The 15860-nt window shown below is 39.4% G+C and overlaps 1 protein-coding gene across 12 annotated transcripts in view; it reads right to left on the bottom strand.

Moving 5' to 3' along the window:
* The window catches only part of FN1 (fibronectin 1), a 67102-nt gene that overhangs the window by 39277 nt on the left and 11965 nt on the right, over positions 1–15860 (bottom strand). For all 12 annotated transcript variants that reach the window (XM_032402709.1, XM_032402637.1, XM_032402642.1 and 9 more), the window contains exons 10-19: positions 14846–14998; positions 13010–13138; positions 11844–11987; positions 6834–6955; positions 4043–4223; positions 3658–3834; positions 2566–2694; positions 2370–2459; positions 1350–1544; positions 330–602 (exon numbers count right to left, since the gene is read on the bottom strand). In XM_032402709.1, the coding sequence (XP_032258600.1) occupies positions 330–602; positions 1350–1544; positions 2370–2459; positions 2566–2694; positions 3658–3834; positions 4043–4223; positions 6834–6955; positions 11844–11987; positions 13010–13138; positions 14846–14998 (1593 nt within the window). The remainder of the gene's footprint in view (positions 1–329; positions 603–1349; positions 1545–2369; positions 2460–2565; positions 2695–3657; positions 3835–4042; positions 4224–6833; positions 6956–11843; positions 11988–13009; positions 13139–14845; positions 14999–15860) is intronic.

The raw sequence follows: 15860 nt of genomic DNA, 5'->3' as shown, positions 1-15860 counted from the left end.
TATTTTTAGTTACAGAAAATATCCTCAAATTTACAATCCATGTCTCTGTCAGCAAAGAAAATCAGGTTCTCTTAAGTTCCCCTCTCTCGGGGCCATTACATGGATACGTGTATTTGGGAAATGGGTCACCGTTTAGCATCCATGGAGCTGGTCTCCATTTTGTTTCGAAGTGTTAACGGGTTTTATGTCCACCACGCATTCTCTTCTCCACTGGGTAGTTCCCCATCTCTAACTGTACCCCTAGGAGTTAACGGTTTGCTGTGCATTCACCACAGATTGGAAGTCAGGGTGGAGAATCTGGGGTGGAGATAGTCAGAAGCAAGACATACTGGTCGTTTGCTCTGCCGTCAGAGGCTTGCTCTCCCGCCCTTGGTTCACAGCGAAGACTTTGAAGTGATAGGTGACCCCGGGGGACAGGCCAGTGACTTCCACAAAGGCGTTCCTGCTGATGGGCAGCCTCTGCCCGTGTTCCCCGGGCAGGTTGACGGGGATCACGTCCACACGGTAGCCGGTCACTGCACTCTCAGGGGGTGTCCACATGATGGTGACCTTCACATCTGTCACTTCCACAAACTGCAGGTCCCGGGGAGGAGGAACTTCATCTAATAGACAAGAGCCAACCGGTCATTCACAATTCCTGCTGAAGAGTATTTTTTTTTAAGCCAATTTCCCAGATGTGTATAGAAAATTCATGGTGCCTCTCATTCCAAAGCAATGCTAGGTTTTGTCTCTTCACCAGAGAATATGTGTTTTTGCTTATATTTTCTCTGGTTCAGTTATCCTGCTTACATATGACATTTGAAGCGTTTTATTTTATTTTACCTAAAATGTGTAGCTAAGCAGATGAGTTTCCAATGTATTGTCCTATCAAGGAGTTTAAAATAAACACACAAAAAATAAAATTAAAAAAAAATCCTAATTGTGACAACAGAAAAAATGTGGTTTGCATTTTACTGAACCATTTTGTAAAACTTAAAAGTAACAGATGACTGAACACTGAAGTTTCTCGGGAAAAATATGAAGGCTTTATGTGTCAGTTTGTAATCAGGAAGGCCAATAGCCAGCCTTGATAAGTTAGTTTATAGTGTGGACATTTCAGCCAAATTTCTTAAGTTGAGGGATAAACTAATCTATAAGATTACTTGCATATAGGAACCATTGACAGAGACAAAACAACCCTCCCACAGAAATAATAATTCTTTCATCTTACACTTCTGGTCCTCCCCAGCAGGCTAAGGAAATGAGCGCAATCCAAGGGCGGTTTTATTCCTCCCACAAAGGTGAGGTTAAATGTGTTACCTTGGTAAACCCTAAGAGATATGATACCACAGGAGGTGGCTTTAAGTTACCTGAATGCGGGACGCCAGTGGTTTCTTGTTGGATGAAAACAGGAGTACTTTCTTGGTTTTCTTCCACCGCGTAGATGGTGATGTTATACTGAACGCCAGGTTGCAAGTCACTGAGGGTGACTGAGTTGGCAGTTTCAGGAAGGTTGAGTTCTGTGCTACTACCTTCTACCGATGGCGAATACACTATTCTGTATCCTGCAGATCCAAGGGGAAAACGTTCGCCACACAGTTTTATGAAACAGAGGTTTAATAAGTCATAAATCCCTCTTCTCAGAAAAACCCTTAGCAGCTTGCTTGATTAGTTAAGAACTAGTGATGCTTTCTGACTCTTTAGATGTTGCCACTTCTTATAAGGACTATTCAGTACAAAGATAAAATAAGATAGCAGCCATGCAATCCTTCTTAATAATAAATATCATCCTTGAAGACCTGATATCCTAATAAATGTCTATTAGAGATGCCATGAGGTGAAAATATTCATGTGAAAATGATTTCTTCTCTTCGAGCTCTGGGCAATGAAAGCAATTAATGAACCACCTTGAGTGCAGATTGTCTAGCATTGTCTGTGTCTTTTAGAAACTTCAGAGGCAGCTGAGTAACTTAATGAGCTAAGAAGGCAACTGAGCTACCTCTTTAAGACTAAATCTTAGAGTGAGGTTTTCAGAAAAATTACCCCTCTTCGATCTCAGAAATGCCTGGTTTAATAAGTCAGTGAGCTGGCTTTCGAGGTTGTGTGTTGTGTGTGTGTGTGTGTGTAGGGGGTCAATAAAGTGGACATGGTGGGAAATGATCTGTAAGAAAGTCGAGCAGTTAAGACTTGAAAATAATCACATTCTGAATTACTATTACACACACACACACACACACACACACACACACACACACACACACACCCCTTTACCCTAGTCTAGAGTTATGTAGGAGAGTTAAGTGGTATCTCTGTCCACAGATCAGAATTAGCTCCCTCACCACCCGTGCTGTCAAGATGAACTTGGCAGCCAAGAAGGAGGGCAACCTCACCTGTGATGGGTGCCTGGGGTCTGCTCCAGCGAACAACAATCGAGGTGTCATCCACTCGGTCCACAGCAGGGTCAGGAGGAGCATCAGGTGCTAACAGAAAAAGAAAGGAGCACCCAAGGAAAACAGTCAGGAAATATTGCTCTAGGCCTGTTCTACAGAAAAAAGAGTCTCTTCACAGCGCCTAGTACATGTGTACCTGTTGTCTGCGAAGTAGACAGGATCAGACTCTGTTCTCCTTCTTCAGATATCTGATAGACATTTACAATGTATTTTCGACCAGGAAGCAGGTCAGGGATGTTCACAGAAGTGGCCGTGCTTGGAAGATCTTTAAAATAAAAAGGAAAGGTTACCAGTCAGAGCAAACCAACCCCTGAAATCACTCCACAGACTAGAAGAGGGATATTCTTAAAACTATATATTCATAAGGGAAGGGGGTAAGTCTAGAAGGAAATGTACTAATGGATAATCAATAATTATCGATGCATTATGGGATAATTTTTCTTTTGTTTACCATTTTTCTAAATTTTTTCTCTAAAGATATATAATTTTTATAATCCACCCCCAATTTGTAAAAATAGCTCTCTGTAGTTAGAAGTCAGGGTGATGGTTATGGGCAGGGGACGATGGGGTAGGAGGGATATTCTTTTTCCTGATCTGGGTGCTGGTCACATGGGTGTGTCCACTTTATAAAAATTCATCAAGCTCTATGCCTATGATATATTATGCTACAATAAAGTTCTTAAAAGTCCCCTAACCATGAGAATTTAAAAAGCATTAATGAGGGTACTGTGTACCCCCAAAGGCTAACATTTTCTGCTGTGGTCCTCAAAGTGGCAATCACTTCCCTAAAGAAAGCCCTAGGAGCACCTGGGTGGCTCAGTCAGTTGAGTGTCTGACTCGATTTCGGCTCAGGTCACAATCTCAGGGTCCTGAGATCAAGCCCCACATAGGTCTCTGCATTGAGTGCAGAGTCTACTTGTCCCTCTCCCTCTGCTCCTCTCCCCACGCTCTCTCCCTCTTTCTCTCTCAAATAAATAAATAAATAAAATCTATTTTAAAAAATTATATATATATATATATATAAAAGAAAACACTATGGTTGTATAGACCTGTGCCCAGGCAAATGCGTAATGCAGCTCATATTGGGGACCAGGAAAATGTGAGCATGGCTCAGGAAAAACCCAGCTCAGTTCTAGAAAGGTCATCTTTCCCTTCCTCACAGCGGAAGTTTGTTCAGTACGAGCCGTCAACTAGTTCCAAAGCTGTCATGATGGCACATTTAGTTTACCGAGATACTGTGGCTCGTCTCCCTCCTCACTCAGCTCGTATTCCACACGGAATCCTGACACGGTGTCTGAAGCCGAGACCCATGAGACCACAAAGCTGCTGGCCGTGATTTCGGTCACAGATTCAGAAGTGGCCACAACGGGAGAAAGGGGTGTCGTCTCTCCTGTCACGGTGTTGCCTAGAGGGTGACAGAAAGGGGAAAGGGAGCCTTCAGCCATTGGAGAACATCTACTACTGTCATCCAAAGGACACCATTTAAAAAAAAAAAAAGTGTTGGTGCCATCCATGGAGGAATAGGACTTGGGAAGCAAACCACTTCCTGAGGAACACAGGAACCACTTCCTGAGGAACACAGGCACAGCCATGAGGACGGGTGGCATACGTACTGGTCACCGCGGGGCTGGTGCTGGTGGTGGTGAAGTCAAAGCGTGTCACCTCTCGGTGGCCGTAGTGCTGGACACTGATGAGCTGTCCCTCATATACCACGCCTGGCGTCAGGCCTTTGATGGTGTACGAATTCAAGTGGCCGGGAATGGTGGCTTCCTTCCAACGGCCTGGAGAACTTTTCTAAAGATTTAAAAGAAAAGAAGTCATATAAGTATTCCCAAGGATGAACATTCAGAGATGATACTGAGTAATCTTCAAAGAAGGAGGGACCTAGGCAGCTCCGCTGTGGAAGAAAATCATGGAAAACTGGAATCAGAACGGGGATCTTTAGCAGAGTTTAATATTAATAATAATTATTATCATAGCTAATATTTACTGGTAGCTCTTTGTGTGCCAGGCTTTGTGCTGTTTTACTTGCGTTCACTCATTTAAACTCCATCTCTCCTTTCCTCCAAGTTAATGGTATAATTACCCTCATTTTACAGGTGAAGAAACAGTGAGATGTGACTTGACCAAGGTCACACAGTCACAGGCACTGGGCACCTTCCTTTTTGCCAGACTGATGATGAGCCCAAGTTCTGCCTCTCCCATTTTTTAAATTTCTACGATGAAGAGAGATAAATTCTTCTCTGAAGTGGGAAAAGGCTATATACTCTTTCACTTAGTAGGATACAAATTTCTTGCCTTGCAGAAATAGTCAAAAATATAATACTGCTTTGTGACTCAGTTCCTGGGACCATCACATATAAGGTTCCACTGGTCTGGCTGAAGGCTCATTCTTGGATATGAATTACCCCATCAAAAGCAGTTCCCAACTTTGGGCAAGACTGAAAAAGAATGTGATTTTGGTTTATTTAATCTTTGATTCCAGTTTACATTTTCACATCCTGTCCAACTTCATTAACATGTCATGGATCACAAAACTCATTGCAATAAAATGTGTGGAAAAGAAACGGCCTTACTTCAAACAAGATGAGATCCTTTTAAGTGTAAATATTCTAAACTAAGTCAAAATACATTTTTAATGCCCAGTGAGTTTTTAAAATTATCCAATCAACCAGTTCCTCAATAATTCAAATACTCAAGTGTCCATTTATATTTTTGAAATCAATGAAACGGATCCTTGTATATCTTAAATTTAAATTTTAACTCAAATACCCTGAAAAAAAAACACTGCAATTAGTCATGACAATTAGCTCAGATTTAATGATAAATCTTTCATTCAATGTGAACTTTTCTAGACAATTAGCTATCAGAAGAAAATACTCAAAAACAAACTCTCAGGTAACATCCATTGAGGAAAAACCTGAAAATTCTTAATTGTTGAAAATCTCAAAGAAATTCATCACTGCAGCTTCTTTGAAGATTTCCCAATTCAATGTATATTTTATACCTCTCTGTAAGTGTCCCAAATTACAGAGATCTCACATAACGCTTCAGAGTTAGCTTTAAAATAAATAAAATTGGTGATGAAACAAAATGATGAGAGACAAGGAGGTATCTGAGGGGACAATATAGTGATCTCATTGACTAACATCTACTAGATACAAAGTTCTGGAAATGGCTACTCCACATACTATGGACAAGAGTACTGAGTATACTACCAAAAAAAAAAAAAAAAAATGATTTCACAGCTTGAATTTTTCCCCAAGAGTTAACTGCATTAGTAAGTCAAAAGTTTTTATTTATTTATTTATTTATTCATTCATTCATTCATTCATTCATTTATTCATTCATTTATTTATTATAAGAGACAGAGAGAGTAGGCGCAGGTGGGGAGGCGCGGAGGAGAGGGAGAACCAGGCTCCCTGCTGATCAGGGAACTGACGCTGAACAGAACCCTGGGATCAGGACCCGAGCTGAAGGCAGATGCTCAACTGACTGAGCCACCCAGGCACCCCCTCATTTTGCTTTTAATTGCTAGAATTTAATAGCTATGGCTAAAAGTGGGCATTTTTGTCCTGTGTTTAAAATAGTGTTTCTCAAGTTATGAGTCATGAATTTTGGAGGTATAGCAGGCAAGTTTGAAGGGTAAGAAAAACTAAAGCTTATTTGACCAATATCTTCCTCTGTATGATTTCTTCAATTTCTAGATGGTTCTTGTTAGAAAATCACAAGGTTCACTTTTTTTTTTTTTTTTAAAGATTTTATTTATTTATTTGAGAGAGAGAGAATGAGACAGAGAGAGCACATGAGAGGGGGGAGGGTCAGAGGGAGAAGCAGACTCCCTGCCGAGCAGGGAGCCCGATGCGGGACTCGATCCAGGGACTCCAGGATCATGACCTGAGCAGAAGGCAGTCGCTTAACCAACTGAGCCACCCAGGCGCCCACAAGGTTCACTTTTTAAACAAACCATCACTCCTCATGTATTCTTCCCTTGCACCATCTTTTTCCCTTCTATCTAAATAACTTCAAAGGATCAAAAATAATGTTTTAAGAAGTACTCCCTTCAAAAGTGAACCCAAAGAGCTAAATATTAATTTTTCAATCATGGAAATGATGCCAATCATTGTTTTCCTCTGATAGAGTTGCAAGACAGACAAAAACTTTAGATTCTCTTCCCATATTGGGGAAGAATTGTTTCAGGCATTATCATTTCTAAGTCCTTGTTAAGAAGATTTTCTAAATAACAAATCTTTCTAAATCCTTCTAAATACCAAAAAAGCTAAATCTGTATGTCAAGTCACAGATAGTTAATCATATTTATTGGCTCAAAAGCTGGAAAAAAAAATGTTTAGAATGTGTTAATTTCAGTAGTCTCAGTGTGCAGTTTCTGAGCGGGATACTCACAGGCTTCCATCTGAGAATGTACTTGGAAATGTGAGATGGTTCTGGAGCATTCCACTGGATGGGGTGAGAATTGGGTTGACTGGGGGTCTCAGTGATGATTACTTGGACGGGACCAGTTGTGCCTGAAAATGAAAATGTGAGATTCGGTGATCTTGGGTGATCACTTACTTCAGCTTAAAATTTAGTGCACATGGATGGCCATCATTAAAAGACAGTTTTACTTATCAGTAAATGTGAGTAGAGTAAAAAAAAAAAATTCTTGGATTACTTTTTTACATCCTCATCTTGGAAATCAATGCAACAAAATCCTTTCTTAGTCAATAGATCATTGTCCATCACATGAGAAATGCAAATAGAACTTGTTTATAGCAAATAAAATTTGAAAAATGCCTCTCAGTTTGCTTTCCTCTCCATTTTCAAAGTAAGAATTTTGAGAAAATTGCGAAACTACTCTAAGCCAAATAAAGTGACACAGAACCCAAACTCTACTTATTTATCATACTAAGCTTCTTTAAAGCAAATTCTCATTTGTGAAGGCTTTCATCAAGAATGCATCTACCCACTAAGAAGGAAACATTCCAAAGGCTATATGACATGATGTAAAGCACACATATTTCTAAGTGGGGTAGAATCCTTAATGAATAATTACAGACTCAGTTTTATTTCTTTTTTTTTAAGTTTTATTTAAGTAATCTCTATATCCAACGTGGGGCTCGAACTCATGACCCCAAGATCAAGAGTTGCATGCTCATTTGACTGAGCCAAACAGATGCCCCAAGACTCAGTTTTATTTCTTATCAGCCTAAGCATCCTATTAGTTAGGGGGAAAGTTTTAGTTTTAGTTTTACTTGATAAGTATACTCTAAAATCCTACTACTGAGTGCCCAAATTATTAAAAGGTCAAACTTTTTTTTTTTCCAAAAGCAGTTTCCAACTGAAATGGCATTTTGAAGTATATACTAAATTCAGTATTTCCACATCTCGATATGTATGACTGTTTCCAACAAAATTCAAAGTCTGGTTTTGGTTTTTCTTCTTTTTCTTTTTCTTTTTTTTTTTAAGAAAAAAACATATAAGGGAAGTAGAATTAATTTCTTAATAGTGTAGACTCCATTTAGGATAATAATGAAATAGCTAGAGAATTTAAGCTTGCAGAACAGAACACCATCTTTTTCCTAAACACTGTCTTTTTTTATGATGCCAATCAATGTTCTACTTATTAGAAATAAAGTTCCTTGTCATAACCTTTCCAAGAATTTCTAACTGCCACTCTATCAAAAAAAAGCAACGTTTTGCAAGTTTCATAAAGCATTTCACCAGCTTGTTAACAGATTTAAGTTTTCTGAAAGCTCTTAGGAAAAAAAAATAGTGATTTTCAAACTTAATTATTTTTTTTTAAAGATTTGTATTTATTTATTTGACAGAGAGAGACACAGTGAAAGAGGGAACACAAGTAGGGGGGAGGGAGAGGGAGAGGGAGAAGCAGGCTTCCCGCAGAGCAGGGAGCCCGATGCGGGGCTTGATCCCAGGACCCTGGGATCATGACCTGAGCCTAAGGCAGACGCTTAACGACTGAGCCACCCAGGCGCCCCTCAAACTTAATTATTATCTTTGCTATTCAATTCTCTTTGAAAACAAAGTATTCTGTGGCAGAACAAATACAAAACTTGCATATCTTTGTAGACTCAAAAGTTTTGGGAATAATTCAAAGTGGTTGAAGACTAACAACTATTCTCTGAATCTTAATTTCGTTTAATGCACATATTTCTAAGCCACCTGAACACCAAAATCCATGCATAAAATTCTCAGTTTTCCATTCTAAAATAGTGTATATTTCACAGAACATGGCCGGATGTTTGTTTTAATCAATTGGCAGAAGTTAATTTCATCACTTTTTAAATTACGCCTTCTGTTCATAAAGATCCTCACAAATATAAATAAGTGTACTTAAATTTATTTAACTTAATAAATTTAAATAAATAAGACAAATAATGAAGCAAAATGTCAGAGATGTGACTTCTGTGAACATCAGTAAATACAGGAATATCACGTCCTTAAATTATTCACAATAATTGGTGTAAGGCTGTTTAAATATCGATCCTCTAAAGAAGTCCTACTATAATTTCCTTAAGTAAGGAGACACCTGATATGTATTTTACTTAGTTTGGCAATCATGATTTTGAGGGAGGAAAAAAAGTTTATGATGCCACAGAATGTACAACACCGAGAGTGATCCTTAATGTAAACCATAGACTTTGGGTGAAAACAGTGTCGATGCAGATTTCTCGGTTGTAACAAATGCGCCACTCCGGTGGGGGGTGTCCCTAATAGGGGGGCCTGTGCATGTGTGGGGGCAAGGGCTATATGGGAAAGCTCTGTACCTTTCAATTTTACTGGGAACCTAAAACTGCTCTAAAAAAAACGAGCTTTTAATTAAAAGCAAAAGTTTATGATGGTAAAATGTCTATTAAGTTTCACTGCTCACCTTTAACCCTAATCACGTTCCTGGGTCCATGAGGAGGAGGTGGGAAAAGGAAAAGGCGACTCAGTGGTTTGTACCTCCGTGACGGAGCAAAACTACAGAAGTTTCTTTTCTTTCTAAAACTTCAAGCACTGGTTCGAAATTGTAGGTTTTGAAATTTACGCTTGCACCATAGCCCACCCTTAAGGGGGCTGCACTGAATGGCAGTGTGGATTTCATGCATTTAGTATATTTTTGTTCAGAAAGAAAAGAGACCGTGTCCATCATTTGTGAGGTCAACTAAATTCTGATTACCACTCTACCTTAATCTACATATGATCTGAAAACAGGAAATCTGAAAATTCTGACATCATTTAAGTCAGTTGAATTTGATAAAACTAAAATTAACCTAACTGGTATATACTAGCAATTACCATTGTAAAAACTTGACTCCCTCTCTTATTCAATCTGATCAGGCTAACCATAAGACAGTTAAGTAAAAATATGACACAATGTGTATACTTTTAAAAATCAGTTTAAAATAAGGCTGAAATGAATCATTTCTAGTAACGATGATCCTAGGGAAGTTAAATATTTATGATTTTGCAACTCAGTCCTTTTTTCTCTATTTTATTTGCTGAGATCTGTGCTTTCCTAGCTGTTTATTGACAAACCAAATGCCTCTTATCTTCTGTTAGTTTGAACAACTCCACCAAATCCTCTCTGTAGGAGGAGCCAACAGGGCAAGGCTCCGAGACAGTCTGCTGGTCATCTGTGGCTCCTTTATTCTTCCCACACTCATAAAGCCCCGTGTGCTAGGCATGAACTCTTGAGCAAACCAGGCACAGAGATAAGCGCCCAACCTCGTACTGAGGGCAAACACCAATCCCCTCTCTATATCCCCTCCTCCATGTTCATTGGGCATTCCTCTGACCCTTTCTAAAAAGTAGGAGCAAAGTCAATTTGTAAAACTCCAAAGCAGAAGGCTCCCTTCCTTTCCATTTGGATTTCACCCTTGTCAAGTCCACCAAAATGCTTCCAGTGAGTTGCTTCGTGAACAGGCTCGTTTTAAAAGAGTGAGAAAAAAATTTCTCTCTAAATTGGAGGACAATTTTCGACAAACTGCCACACCAATAACAATCCTAAACATAGAAACTAGAGAGTGTTTCTTTAAAAGTTTCTATCCTTTAGTTGCCTCATTAAAGAAGAAAACCAATTATATAATTTCTGAACTTCAGGTTTTTCTGCAGTCAGATTTTTAAAAAAATTATTAAACAACAAAAAAAATTATTTTAAGTGATTCTTACCTCCAAATCCACCATGAAATACAATTTAAGAGCCAGGTTAATTTATGCTGTGAGCCTGTTTAAGGCAAGGTCAACTTCGACAGCCCTGACAGCAACTGAGGGTTAGGGAGAGGTAGATTTCTTCCAAGTTTGTGGAAAGGGTGTATCTGGGTGGTTAGTACTTAGGATCAGAGATCTGTAGATGGTGAGTGCTAGAAGGAACTTTAAAGGCAATCAGCTTTAATCTCCCCATTTTACAAATGAGAAAATGATGAGTGGAGTTTGACATGGATCTCCTTCACCACACGTACAGCCAGGACCCATGTCTTTGGCAAACTCTACCTTTGGCCAAATTGTTCCATACCTGGTTCTCCATGATAGTGAATCTCTTACTACACTATGGAGGCATTTAGTTTACTTAATCTTAATTTCTGTCAGAGACAGGTTCTGATGCTCTGAAAACTTGTTTCTGTTTCTGAATGCTGGCCATGTTTCAGAAAGTCTAAAGTTAACAGAGGTTTAGGAGGATTTGCACCTCTGTAGTTGCTCAAGAAACTGGTACCTAAAGATGAGAGCTTCATAATTCACCATGTCTTATTATAATTAAATTAAAAAAAATTTTTTTTTTCTAAAATGAGTTAATCACACCTACAGCTAGGCATTATGTCTTGTGACCTTAGAAAAAAAGAAAACCCCAGCAATAAACATTTGGGAGTATTTGAACTGCGTGGGCAGAAAATTGACCGAATCGCTCAACTCTTGACCCAGAATACTTTGTTCTAGTCTCCAACTGATCAAACAAATGAAAATTTGGACACAAAGAGGCCCTGGCTGAAATGTTGAGTGAACACACGTACCCTACGTTGTATTCCGTGACATCCCTGTATGCAACCTCTCTGTCGAGAGTCATAACATAAAGTCCCAACACTTCGCTCCCAGCGTAGCTCACTGCACGGTTTCTATTCCCATGTGCAGATGGGAGATCAAATTAGCCGGAGTGTTTTAACCTAATGGAATGCTCTACAGTGTTCAGAAACAAACTCACACACAGGCAAATTTTCCCAGCCTGGCACATCTTGTACTTGACTGGGGAGGAAAGAAAATCATTTGAGTCAAAAATCTGATTATTAGATCATGATCAGAGAAAAAGATGGGAAAGAGAGAGGAGGCCGATGCAGGGTTCAGAGAATTAAAAACAATGATGCCACCCAGTTTTTACAACTCAGGTGGAAGTGGTCAGTTTGCATTACCCCAGCTACTTACCTGGATAAGTCTGCAATGGCTGGCAATGCCACTCCCCAATGCCACGGCCATAGCAGTAACACTGGTACCTGACGCCATGCACATACTTTTCCCATGAGTCTCCAATTTGATAAAATGTCCGGGTTTCTGAATCCTGGCATTGGTCTAAAATATATACAAAGTGAAAGAAGCAGCACTAAACATGGAGAGCTACAAACTGAATTTCAGTGTCTCCAGCAAGTGAGCAAGGAGCATACGTTCTTAGTTTTAATGGAAACTTGCAACTATCCTTACAAATATACGCAGTTACACAATATTTTGTTCCTATCTTTTACCTTACAGGACAACTGGCAGAAAATAGCGGTAAACAAGTACCCACTGGAAGAAATGTTTAGTCTTCTAAAAAGACAGTAGTTCTAAATAAAAATTTTATGATTTAGATTTCAGGACATACTGACATTTTGAATATCAATTTGAGAAACTAAATCAGATATTTTATTTTGCCTCCATTATAATGCAACTGATTTACCATTTGAATAGTGAGGACAAAATAACACTTTATATACCTCTTTAAATATTGGAGGGCTTAATATTACATGTAAATGGATGAACTAGATTTTCATCTAGTTAATACTTGCTGAGCAGTTTCTGAAAAGACCTCTCAGGCTTTGATAATCTCAGGTCAAACAAACTCATCTGACCAGTTTGGTTTCTTAGTGAGCAACAGGTCTCTTTTAGTAAAGGAATATTAAGGGATTACCTTAAAGCTGGCCTGCAGCTCTGTTAAGGCTCAACCTTCCCTATTTGCTTAGATCTATTAAAAAGGGCAGCCAAGAAAAATAAAGTATTTGGAAGGAGGTATTTAATGGCACGAGCATCTGCACAGTCAGCAAAGGAAGGTTCTCTTTCATAACATGGATTCTCTTTATAATTCAGAACCAAATAACTGATTCCATTCCATTAAAATAAATCTGAATGGGTTACCAAACTCAATAACAGATGACTACCAATATCAAGTTGATATACTGGGTCATGATTAGAGAAAAGATTTTACAAAGCTCTCTACAAACCACTGATCAAAGTCTGGAGTCAAATTCAATGATGTAATATGAAACAGCTCTCCTTATCTGAAGCTCGTTAACTAGTCGCAGCATCCAAAACCATCTAGAGACATGAGGGCTAATTACCAATGGGATCGCACTTCCATCTGCCCCGGCCCTGACCAAAGCAGGTACAATTCAGCATGTGTCCCTCTTCATGACGCTTGTGGAATGTGTCATTCACGTTGTAGGTGATGTCGTCAACAATGCACTGATCTGTTTAGGAACCAGTGGGAAGGTGGAGAGCTTTTTTAAGTTTCACGATGAAATTAAAAAATGCCATGCTTTTCTTTTTCTTTTTTTTTTTTAACATTTATTTATTTGAGAGAGAGAGAGAGCATATGCAAGCTGGGGGAGGGGTAGAGGGAGAGAGAGAATCTCAAGCAGACTCCACGATGACAAGGAGCCCGACACGGGGCTCGAATTTACGACCCTGAGATCATGACCCAAACTGAAATTAAGAGCAGGATGCCTAACCGACTGAGCTACCAGGTGCCCCCAAAATACCATGCTTTTCTTTTTTTTTTTTAACACCATGCTTTTCAAAGCATACAGTTTTTTCCACTAAATTATCAACACCTCCCACTAAAAGAACTTTTCTACGAGCATAGAATTAATACTTTTTCAAAGCTTGGTCAGGAATACAATTTTTGGAAAAAATAATTCTCTCTTTCTTAAACTCTTTCTTATAAACTTAAATGTCAGAGGTCAAAGTACATACAACTACAGAATGTGGTAAAATATGCCTTCCTGTGGAAAGGCAATTTTTGAACAAATGTGTGTTTTACTTTTGGAAAAGTTCTTGCTTAGTTGATAATGTCCCTCAGGTCTCTGCTTGCTCTGAGAAATAGGGATGAAGATCAAACATACTTATGGAGCACCCAGCAGGGCGTGATGGTCTGATCATTTGTGAAATTCAAAAGAAAATTAGGCCAACTCTGTTCCTAACTCTCTGTCAGATCCTGAGAAAATGACTTTCCCCCTTTGGGTCTCTCAGCTTCTTCATCTGGAAAGTGAAGAGTTGGAATGTATGTCTTTCTAGGGTTCCTTTCAATTCTGCAACGTCATATGGAATTATTATTACTGGAGTGAGTTACCCACAAAAGGAGAATAAGTTCAGGACAATGTCAACATACCAGTTACATGAACTATTTATTAGCTCAGAGTTCTACCTAAATCTTAGTTTTCAAATCAAAGAAACAGAAGTACTAAAATGGTTTTAATAAATCGCCGTCGCTATATTAAATACTAGGATCCAAAGGAAAAAAATTGCACTGAGCAAAAGAAATAGGTCTCTCTGTCACCTTCAGTTTGGATCTGCAAGGGTCTGATTTTAGAACAGCAAAGTCTCGGGGCACCTGGGTGGCCCAGTCGGTTAAGTGTCTGCCTTCGGCTCAGGTCATGATCTCAGGGTTCTGGGATAGAGCCCCTTGTCAGGCTCCCTGCTCCGCGGGGAGTCTGCTTCTTCCTCTCCTTCTGCCCCTCCCCCCACTTGTGTGCACACGCTCTCTCTCTTTCTTGAGAAATAAATAAATAAAATAAAAAATAAATAAATAAAATCTTTTTAAAAAAACAGCAAAGTCTCTTTTCCTTACAGAAATTATCCAGTCTTTTCTAGACATGCCTCTAATGGCCTAACTAAAAGCTAAAAGGACCAGATGATTGCGCTCTAGCCTTTGGGGTCATCTTCTCAGCTCAGCGTAAGTACTCACATCATGGGAATGCTTCAGAATTTTAGAACTGCTCTGCCAGCTTTTCTCCACTGGCTGCCTAACCTAAGAAGCTCATCTGCACAGGAGACTCATGGCGTGGCATTGCATACTTGCTCTCCTGCTTTTGGTAAAGTACAAGTTTTCACCTACAAACTTGGTCCTCTCTGCACTCTTGTTCCTATCAAATGTTCTCATTAATGAGCAAGCATACCTCGGAGTTGGGAGTAGGCAACACAAGTCCATTCTCCACGACCATTCCCAACGCATGTGCACCTCATCATGTGGCCCATATCGTGCTGTTTGTCCCACTGATCTCCAATGCGATACATGACCCCTTCGTTGGTTGTACAGATTTCTTCGTGGGCTGTAGGGAAATGGATGGAGAAATGATCACAAGGTCTAAAAACATACGCAGTATTATCTGTCCAGCTTGGTTATCCTAAGAACTCTCACTTGGGAAGCAGTCTGGCGTGCCTCAAAGACGTCTCAGTGCTGCCCTGGGCATATGTAGAGTTTTGAGTCCCAGAGAGAGCAAACCTAATCCAAAGATGAAGCATGTTGTGGGGATTCATTGCAGGAAGGGTGGGGGGATGTTAAACCATGATAATACCTACACATTCACACAACAGGTCTGCATTGTTCTAGAAGACTGATGTTGATGACTGCCCCATAACTTTTTCTAGTTCCAGTCTATTCTATCCCAAAGGGAAACTATGTGTTTGGGTAGAGAATTGCAAGCAAAAGCATGGTTTTCTTCTAAATCCAACAGTCTCTTTTGTTGAAAGAAATGAAAGTGAATATAAGTAGTGTTCTTGGGTTTCATTGCCTTATACGAACAGTTGACGATAGTGCGTGGTTCTTGGTTCTATAAATAGAAGATCAAATGTAATCTACAGGGTTCTTGAAATTTGAAAACAAAAGGTATTGGCTCCCCTTTCACCATTCATACTAACTAGATCCCCCTTGAAGCCAGAAAAGGTCCCATGCTTGTCAGAAAACATAGAGTTTGGGCCATTTTGGTATTTCATAAGTGAGACAGTTTATTCTAGTTGAACCACAGTTATGTGTAAATATTGTAGGTCTGTGACTACGGTAGTTACACATGAAATGTGCTAAGCGGCCCAGTTGTCTGCTCCTTACAAATGACAAACCTGTGAAAAATTGGCATTTCCAGATGTTTTAAAAAGTATTTTTAATGTATTTATATATTTTTGGACATTAAATTA

Source organism: Phoca vitulina, unplaced genomic scaffold (assembly GCF_004348235.1).
Source record: "Phoca vitulina isolate PV1807 unplaced genomic scaffold, GSC_HSeal_1.0 scaffold1, whole genome shotgun sequence".
Taxonomy (NCBI): domain Eukaryota; kingdom Metazoa; phylum Chordata; class Mammalia; order Carnivora; family Phocidae; genus Phoca; species Phoca vitulina.
The sequence above is the reverse complement of the archived record's forward strand: the minus strand, read 5'-3'. Positions and strand labels throughout refer to the sequence as shown.